This window comes from Corylus avellana, chromosome ca2 (assembly GCF_901000735.1).
Source record: "Corylus avellana chromosome ca2, CavTom2PMs-1.0".
In the NCBI taxonomy this organism is placed as follows: domain Eukaryota; kingdom Viridiplantae; phylum Streptophyta; class Magnoliopsida; order Fagales; family Betulaceae; genus Corylus; species Corylus avellana.
The window spans coordinates 2,988,702-2,998,326 of NC_081542.1; the positions used below are offsets into that span (position 1 = coordinate 2,988,702).

The 9,625-nt window shown below is 36.6% G+C and overlaps 1 protein-coding gene and 1 pseudogene across 1 annotated transcript; both read right to left on the bottom strand.

Moving 5' to 3' along the window:
- Positions 1-5,571, bottom strand: part of LOC132168454 (L-type lectin-domain containing receptor kinase IX.1-like) — a 10,179-nt pseudogene extending 4,608 nt beyond the window's left edge.
- Positions 5,572-6,648: 1,077 nt separating this feature from the next.
- Positions 6,649-8,838, bottom strand: LOC132172407 (L-type lectin-domain containing receptor kinase IX.1-like). Its single transcript, XM_059583902.1, has one exon. The coding sequence runs from the start codon at positions 8,836-8,838 to the stop codon at positions 6,892-6,894; it is 1,947 nt and encodes a 648-aa protein (XP_059439885.1). The 3' UTR covers positions 6,649-6,891.
- Between the last annotated feature and the right edge of the window lie 787 nt (positions 8,839-9,625).

The following is a 9,625-nucleotide window of genomic DNA, read 5'->3' on the forward strand; positions in this document are numbered from 1 at the left end:
CAGATTTGTGGTAGGGTTTCAAGAGGAAGTTAGAAGAGGAAGATGGTTTCGGTGCGAATATGCAAAGTAAGAGGAAAAATGTGGGGAAATGCGAGAGACAAAATTGTAAAGATCGATGAATCAATCCGTTTGACGAAAAATGGATCTCAAGGCTTGAAGATTGATGCCTCTAACAAGGCACGAATCTCAAGGCAACATTGCTTGGTGTCAAGAATGGAGACATACTTTAGTATAGGTAGAGACTAAAGGCTATTAAATTGTGTTGCTATGAGCTGATATCCCAAAAAAAAAAAAAAAAAAACTTATAAATTATTATTTTTACCTTCAATTTATTTATTTATTTTCTCTCCCTTATGAGTTTGGGGGTGGCCATCACTACAAAAAAACTATCAATTTCTGATGTGGCTACAGTATACGAATTTGTGCCACGTCACTAATTATTGACATCAATAAATATTTTTCTGACGTGGAGGTCAGTAATTAGTGACCTGGCAATATCCACATGTCAATAACTTCTGACCTGTTAGACATTGCCACGTCAATAAATTTTTTAGGATTTTAAAACTTTAAAAATTATATATTTTACTGACGTGTTAAATTTTTACATGTCAGTAAATATTGACGTGTAAAATTACTACATCAGAAATTTTTGACATGGCAATTTTACACGTTAAAAATTACTGACGTGTTTAACTGCTACGTCAATAATTTCTGACATGGTAGTTTAACACATCAGTAGTTATTGACATGTAAAATTGTCACGTCAGAAATTTGCTGACGTGACAATTTCACACGTCAATAAAAATTTTCACCATGCCAAAATTTCTTGACTTGGCAATTTCACAGGTCAAAATTTCTTGACTTGTGAAATTGCCACGTCAGGAAATTATTGACCCACCAGTTTAACACGTCAATATTTTATGACGTGTGAAATTTCACAAGTCAATAAATAATGAGAGGTGAATAATTTTATTTAATAATTAATTAAATTTTATACAAACAATATAGTAATTCATAATTTATGAATTTAAGTTAAATTTTGTGCAAACTAATTAATTAATTAATTATATAATAATAATAATAATAATAATAATAAAATTATTATATAATGTGCACCGGATTATCGATCCTTGGGTTTTTTTTTTTTTTCTCTCTCTCTAATTAATTATTGTTCTCATTAGAATTAAATATATTGCATGTACATGCTACGAGCTATATAATTAATAAAGTTAAGTTAATTATATAATGATCATGATGCATGCATGCAATATGTTTCCCTCCATTAATATATTCTATTCCAAATAACTAATTATATAATTATTAAGTATATATATATAGACCTAGCTAGATATAGAGATCCTTTTGAAAATAACTATGGACTTGAAGAAATAATCATATACATATATGACATATTTAATCGATTACTTCGTTCTACAAATTAATTTAGTATATTCATCATTGATCACCCCACTATATGGGAATTGTTAAAAGATGGTTGGAAAATTGATTTTTAATTTATCAATTCTTTCTTTTTTTTAATTATTTTAATTTTACTTTAAATGTCATTATCCTACATTAAAGTAGTCTAATTGCTAGCTGCGCGTAGCTTGCATGATGAGAGAGGCATGCACTTATCTTATCAGTCAATGTCCTAAACATCTATTGGCGATGCCATACCATCTTATGAATTTGATAATATAAATACATTAGAGAGAAAATCATATAATTTTATGAACCTTAAGTACTGCATACCAGGCAATTTCCTAACTATATTATCATAGTTTTATTTAAAAGACAGTTCAAATATTAATAAAATTTGGTTTATTATACTAAATTATTCAAAGTTATATCAACCTTTTGCGTGTTAGAACCCCACAAGCTAGTTAAGTACCCACAATTAATTAAATCAAAAGAATTAGATTTCTTAATTTTCTCTAAGCCTCTACTTTTCTTAATATATTACTTTTCTTAGTGTGTATATATATATATATATAAAATATCAAAAAATTAAATTTAGTTATAACAAAATTTTAATTTATTTGTTATATATATATAAAGAAAATATTTAGAGTAAATATTTAAATATATTAAATTTTAAAAAAAATTTATTGACGTGTTCCATAAGGCGAGCTAAACCAAAGTCACCAAGCTTCACGCTAAAACTAGAGTCTAGCATCACATTGCTGGATTTGATATCCTGGTACACCACACATTACTCCCACTCTTCATGAAGATAGAGCAACACGGAGGCCAACCCAGTTGATATCTTGTATCTCACTACCCAAGAGAGAGGACTCCTCTTACCTCAGAGGTGAGCATCAAGGCTACCATTTGGCATAAATTCGTAGACAAGTAGGAGCTCACTTTTGTCATGGCACCATTCTATGAGCTACACAAGATTCCGGTGCCTCAACCGGCTAATGATCTTCACCTCAGTGATGTATTCTTTCTTACCTTGTTGTTGATAATGGCTCAAATTGTCAACAAGTGTGAAGATAATTGCTGAAAAATATCAATATTCAAGTTGTGGGCTCAAGTCATATTTATCTATAAGAGGATAAGGTTAGTTTTAAAAAGAGTCCAAGAACAACTGGAATTTGATTTTTTGGAGAAAACGTGTGTGGATAAACATGTGGGTTGCAATGCTTATCTTCATCATGAAAAGACTTTGTATTCATGATGGTTTCGTTTTCCCATCAGCAATTGGATTAAAAATTGTTCTCCTATTTTTCGTGATTAGCCACTATAAAAGGACATGCAATCCTTGGTTAAGTGGGGGATCCGGAAAATCCAAATTGGTGAGAACACTTTGTGACTTTTCTTTACTGGGTATTTGAGATGGACAGTTGAGTGAGGTGTACAAGGGGTTAAGGGCTTGGGTTTGGGATATTAAACTTGAGCGGTTCAGGCTTGTACTATTATACTCAATATTTCTCAATAGTAAAGAAGGAGACCGGATCACGCCCCGTGGACGTAGGCATATTGCCGAACCACGTAAACTCTTTGTGTATGTGTGTGATTGATGTGTGTTCTCGTGTGTTTTCTTTTCAAACTTGTCTTTCGCATAAAGGGCTGGTGGGAAATTGGTAACCAATTAATTATCAATTTTCCCAACAATTGGTATCAGAGCTTGGTTGCGGATTTCTACTCGTTAAGAAGAAATGCAGTCCTTGAAGTTTGGGATTGAAAGGTTCGACGGAAGAATGAACTTTGGCTTGTGGCAAATACAAGTCAAGGACATCCAATCTGGGCTACACAAAACGTTGAGAGGAGCAGATTTGGCAGATTGCTCCAAAAACGCTAATAGTGTTTCTCTCGCTTACAGTGAGAGATGATTATGATGATGTTCTTTGATAAGGGCATGTACATCCTCTAGGCGCTAAAAATGTCAGGATAATGGATGTGTTCTATTAGCGGGTCCACATTTGCATACGAGACATTGGTTTGGTTTTTGATGTCGGGTATGTGGTGGAAAAGGGTGTCGATGGCTGATGAACTTCCGGGGGAACCAAACATGGAAGTTGCACCATATTTTTCAGCAGGATTTTTTCGACATGTGCCGAAAATGAAAATTCTTGGAATGGTTTAATTCTAAGTGCATGTGCTCTTTATGGTGGAGCATGATAATTCTTGTAGAATTATTACTGTTGGTGTAGACAGTGTTTTGTAGGACATCCCAGGGCGTGGGGATGGGCATCGGTCAAGATGCGGACCTGAGGTCTCAGGTGGAGGTTGCCAAATTTTCGCCATGGTGGAGATTGTTGATAATGGCTCAAATTGTCAACAAGTGTGAAGATAATTGTTGGAAAATATCAATATTTAAGTTTGTGGGCTCAAGTCATATTTATTTATAAGGGGATAAGGTTAGTTTTTAAAAGGAGTCCAAGAACAACTGGAATTTGATTTTTTGGAGAAAACGTGTATGGATAAACATGTGGGCTGCAATGCTTATCTTCATCATGGAAAAGACTTTGTATTCATGATGGTTTCGTTTTCCCAGTAGCAATTGGATTAGAATTGTTTCTCCTCTTTTTTCGTGATTAAGCCTCTATAAAAGGACATGCAGTCCTTGGTTAAGTGGGGATCCGAAAATTCAAATTGGTGAGAGCACTTTGTGACATTTACAAAGTGTAGAGAGTTTTTTCTTTACTGGGTATTTGAGAGGACAGTTGAGTGGGGTGTACAAGGGGTTAAGGGCTTGGGTTTGGGATATTAAACTTGAGCGGTTCAGGCTTGTACCATTGTACTCAATATTTCTCAATAGTAAAGAAGGAGACCGGATCACGCCCCGTGGACGTAGGCATATTGCCGAACCACGTAAACTATTTGTGTACATGTGTGATTGGTGTGTGTTCTCGTGTGTTTTCCTTCCAAACTTGTCTTTCGCATAAAGGGCTGGTGGGAAATTGGTAACCAATTAATTATCAATTTTCCCAACGCTTGTTTAGACCCCCTTGAAATTTTCTTCACAACAATTATAATGTCTAAATCAGTTAAATACCCCTTGTAAACCGCTCCGAACCCTCCTTTGCCCAGCTTTCTCTCCTTTGCGGAGTTGTAGGTAGCTGAAGCAAGCTCGCTATAAGAGAACCTTCTTGGTCCCGCTCCTCTTTTTAGGTCGTCATTTATCGATTTTAGGTTCATTGTCTCTGTTGTTGCTCTTCTCTTTTGCTTGTGCCTCCAGAATATTGCTAATGCTACAATCAACCCAGCTATCAAAACACCACCAGAAACTGTCAGACCCACGATAAATCTGGTATCTTTTGCTTTCTTTCCACTTGTCTCTTTAATTATATCCAAGCTTGAGCTGAATTCCCATGACAGAACCGTATGACGCCCTACATTCATTCCCGTAGCAGCTGAAAATCCAATTGTGACCCATTGAGGCAAAACCTTGGAGAGATCAATATGGTAGGAAAGAATAGTATTCTCCTTATAAATAGAAGTTCTTTGGTAGGACCAAGAAACACTCAAATTCTTTGTATGAGCGTTGTAGACAATCGATGCATCTACTGTATCTCCACTGTGTAAACTAGCATTCCAAGAGTTGTAAACGGCAGAAGAGATAGAGTTGTTGTTAATCCCCACATGCTCAAACGGAGGATCCCATTCAGAGTTAACGAAAGAATCGAACTCCACTAGAACAATTTGGTTCTTAGATGAATTGCTGGTTGTGTTGTTGAAAAGGCCTAGAAAGCCTCCTGCTGAATTCGGTGGGATTTCAAACCCAACAGGAGCCAGGAAGAATGCTAGCCCATGACCATACACAGAACCAAAGCTTTTGGTCTCAATAATGAAGGAGAAATTAGTTGTGAAGTCGGAGAGATTTCCGGTATGGGGGTCCCAGAGTGGCACCCTCTCCACATAGGTGGCCCAACCTACACGGCATAGATAATTTACTTTGTTCATCTCAATGGTTCCAACGGAAGGTGCAGCATCTCCATGATATACTATGTTAGACGCGTTGGATTCAAAGCGAGATATTTGGAAAGAAACTGAATTTGCAGAGGGAAGAAGAAAAAGCAAAAAGAAAATTGGTAGCTTGAATAGGCTATAGAAAATGGTGGCCATGGCTTGGGAAAGAGAGACAAGGAGAATTGAAGAGCTATTGCATTGAAGTGGCACTTGAATTAATGATCATACGTCGTGGCTTATATAATATCAATTTTTTTTTTCTTAAGGTGCTCATCGTTTCAATTTCGGAAGAGAATTATATTCGTGCTAATATAAAGACAAATTTGATGCTGATCTATTGCCTGCAAAATATATAGTGTCGACGATGAGATCCATACAAATTGATCATTAATTAGATAACCACTAATTCCAAATTATGTGTCATATCCGTATAACAACTTGATTACGACAGATTGATCTAATGGTCAAGTTTTATTTTTGTAACATACAATGGAGCAACAAGAAAATGGTTAAACAGATTTGTTGGGTTTTGAATTGTCAAATTCAGTGACAGAAGTTGACCCGCATATATAGTGGAGATCGATTGTGGAGTTGACCCGCAAAAGTTGGCGTGCGACACATTGATTTTAATAATTTCCTACTATAACATAAATGTTTTCAAAGACAATTCTAGAAACTCTCAACTTTATATTTTGCTTCACTAAAGTAAGCCATGTCTTTATCCCGGACGGTTTACATTTTTCATTTTAGGTATATATGAACTTCTAATATTGGTCTTTGTGCATGCATTGACCCAACCAATATGCTTGCGATAGATAATAAGAGATAATATATGGATTTGAAACATGACCTTCATCTTAAAAGTTTTAAGTTTCAAAAATTTTATATTAAGAATAATGATAGAAAAAATATTTTAGACCACAATGTCAGGAATTTTATATGTTTATAGGGATTTAATAATAAACGACAAGAACGTTAACGTTTTTATTGAAAGGCTAAGAATTTAGCTGCACCTAAAACAAACGAGGAAAATAATAAAATCAACAGCGTTTAAAAGAAACACCGGTAAAAAAAGGTAAATAAACGAGCACACAAATTAATCTTACGTACTAATTAACAGGGAGCTCTTTCTCTAATGGATTCACAACATACAAACTCGATCTCAATGTCGACGCTCAAAGCACATGCTTAGACCAAATCAAATAATGTTCTTATTGTGCATCCATTGAACACCCAAATGCTTACATACAGGGACGAAGTCCACCAATCTTAACAAAGGTTCAAGCGACTAGTTAAATGAGTAAACAAATCTGCAAAGAAAGACTTTTAAAAGAAGAAGAGGAGAGATCACCTGCAGTGGAAATTGATCATGATAAGCCAGCAAGGAGAGAATTCTAGAGAAGATCTAGAGAGTATTGTAGTCGCCGATGATCTTCATATATATCGTACTTTCACAAACCAAGATGGTTCACTTGTTTAACGACCCTCTTCAAGGCTTGTAGTTATCAAAGGTTCACCAGAGCTGACTAATGGTATAGGTAGATACAAAGGAACAGGCATCTGTATTGGAAGATTTGGTGTTGTTGTATCAAAATTAAGAACGTGAATTGCTTGCCTAATGGAGGGCCTGAGACAACGATCTGGGTAAGCACACCAAAGACCAACAATCATTAAGCACTCCACCTGTTTTTCGTCAAATTCATTTTGCATCTTCTCATCCACAGCCAAAAGAAGATCTCCTCTCCCATAAAGATTCCAAATCCATTGGACCAACCCTATGTCAGAATCATTTTCAATAGGATAACCTGACCTTTTTCCGGTAGCAATTTCTAATGCAACAACCCCAAAGCTATATACGTCCGACTCTTTACTAGCTCTACCTGTGCTTATGTATTCTGGAGCCATGTATCCTAAAGTTCCGGCCAACCTAGTTGTTTGGGGTCCTACCTCGTGATCCATAAGCCGAGCTAATCCAAAGTCACCAAGCTTGACAATGAAACTAGAGTCTAGCATGACATTGCTGGATTTGATATCCCGATGCACCACACATTGCTCCCACTCTTCATGAAGATAAAGCAATGCATAGGCCAATCCAAGGGATATCTTGTATCTCATTACCCAAGGGAGAGGACTCGTCTTCCCAAAGAGGTGTGCATCAAGGCTACCATTTGGCATAAACTCATAGACAAGTAGGAACTCACCTTTGTTATCATGGCTCCATCCTATGAGTTGCAAAAGATTCCGGTGCCTTAGTCGACTAATGATCTTCACCTCGGTGATGTATTCTTTCTTTCCTTGTTTCGACCCCCTTGAAATTTTTTTCACAGCGATTGGCATGTCTAAATTATCAGTTAAATACCCCTTGTAAACAGCGCCAAACCCTCCTTCACCCAACTTCCTCTCTTTTGAAAAGTTGTGGGTAGCTGAAGCAAGCTCGTTATAAGAAAACCTTCTTGGTCCCATTCCTCTTTGTAGATCGTTGTTCATCGATGTAAAGTTCATTGTCTCTGCTGTTTCTCTTCTCTTTTGCTTATGCCTCCAGAATATTATTGCAAATGCTATAATTGACCCAACTATCAAAACACTACCAGAAGCTGCGAGACCCATGATTAATCTTGTATTTTTTTCTTTCTTTCCACTTGTCCCTTTTATATCCAAGCTTGAGTTGAATTCCCATGACAGAAGCGTATGTTTTTCAACACCAAATGCAGCTGAAAATCCAATTGTGACATACTCGGGCAGAACCTTGGAGAGATCAATGGGGTAGGAAAGACTAGTATTCTCCTGAGAACTAGAAGTCCTTTTGTAGGACCAAGAGACGCTCAAATTCTTGGTAGAAGCATTGTAGGTGATCCATACATGAGCAGTGTCTCCACTGTGGAAGCTGGCATTCCAAGGTGTGAAAACGGCGGAAGCAATTGAGTTGCTGTTAATCCCCACATGCTCAACTGGAGGATCCCAGTCCGGGTTAGCGTAAGAATCGAACTCCACAAGAACAATTTGGTTCTGAGATGAATTCGAGGTTGTGGAGTTGAATAGGCCAAGATAGCCACCAACTGAATTCGGTGGGATATCAAACCCAACAGGAGCAAGGAAGAATGCAAGCCCATCACTATAAGTATGGCTGCCTAGGGTGTCAATGATGAAGGAGAAATGTGTTGTGAAGTCGGAGATGTTTCCAGAGCTGGAGTCCCAGAGTGGCACCCTCTCCACATAGGTGGCCCGGCCAACACGGGTATAATAATAGGGTGAGAACATCTCAATGGCTCCATCAGAAGGTGCAGCCTCTCCTTGATAGAGTATGTTGGACGCCTTGGATTCAAAGCGAGATATTTGGAAAGAAACTGAAATTGCAGAGGGAAGAAGAAAAGGCAAAAACAAGAGTACCTGTAGCTTGAATAAGCTGTAGAAAATGGTGGCCATGGCATGGGAAAGAGGAGGAGAAGAGAGCTGGGTATCATATATATAAAAAATAAAAAAATAAAGGGGAAAAAGACCTCCAAACTTCCATTACTTTTGAAATATCCTCCTAAATTTCAAAATCTCTTAACTTAGTCTCCTGAACTTTCAATTGCTCTCAATTTGAACCCATCCTTCAATTTTCGCCGTTAAAAATACAAAAAAAAGACCAAAATATCCCTAATTTTTATTTTTTAAAAAATAAAAAAACGTTTTGGAAGTTAGAATTTTATACAACAGTCATGGGTATAAACGTCATGTAACATTTAAAATTTAACGGATGGTCCAAATTGAGAGCAATTAAAAGTTCATGGGACTAAATTAAGAGATTTTAAAGTTTAAAGTAGGTATTTCAAAACGGGTGGAAGTTCAAGGGTCTTTAGTAAAGTTTCCCCAAAAATAAAAAATAGTCGAAGCCCTCAATATAATTGTGACAAGTGCACTTAACCGTGTAAAATATATAGTGATAGTACCGGCAATCGCGACGCGCCGAGGTGAACCACAAAGCGACAAGTCGCAAACACGTAAAGCCTGACTAAACGTTTTGGTAGGCAACGTTTGGAGGGATCGAGATCCCCGGCAATAGGGAAGAAATTGCCCACAAGTTTTTTTTCAAATCCTAACCGTTTAATGTCATCCAAGGATCCATATTAAGCCACGTGTCTTACTATTAACAAAATAATAAATTATTATTTAAATTTTAAAAAGAAATTATAAAACAAAATAATAAAATAATAAAAATTTTGGGTGG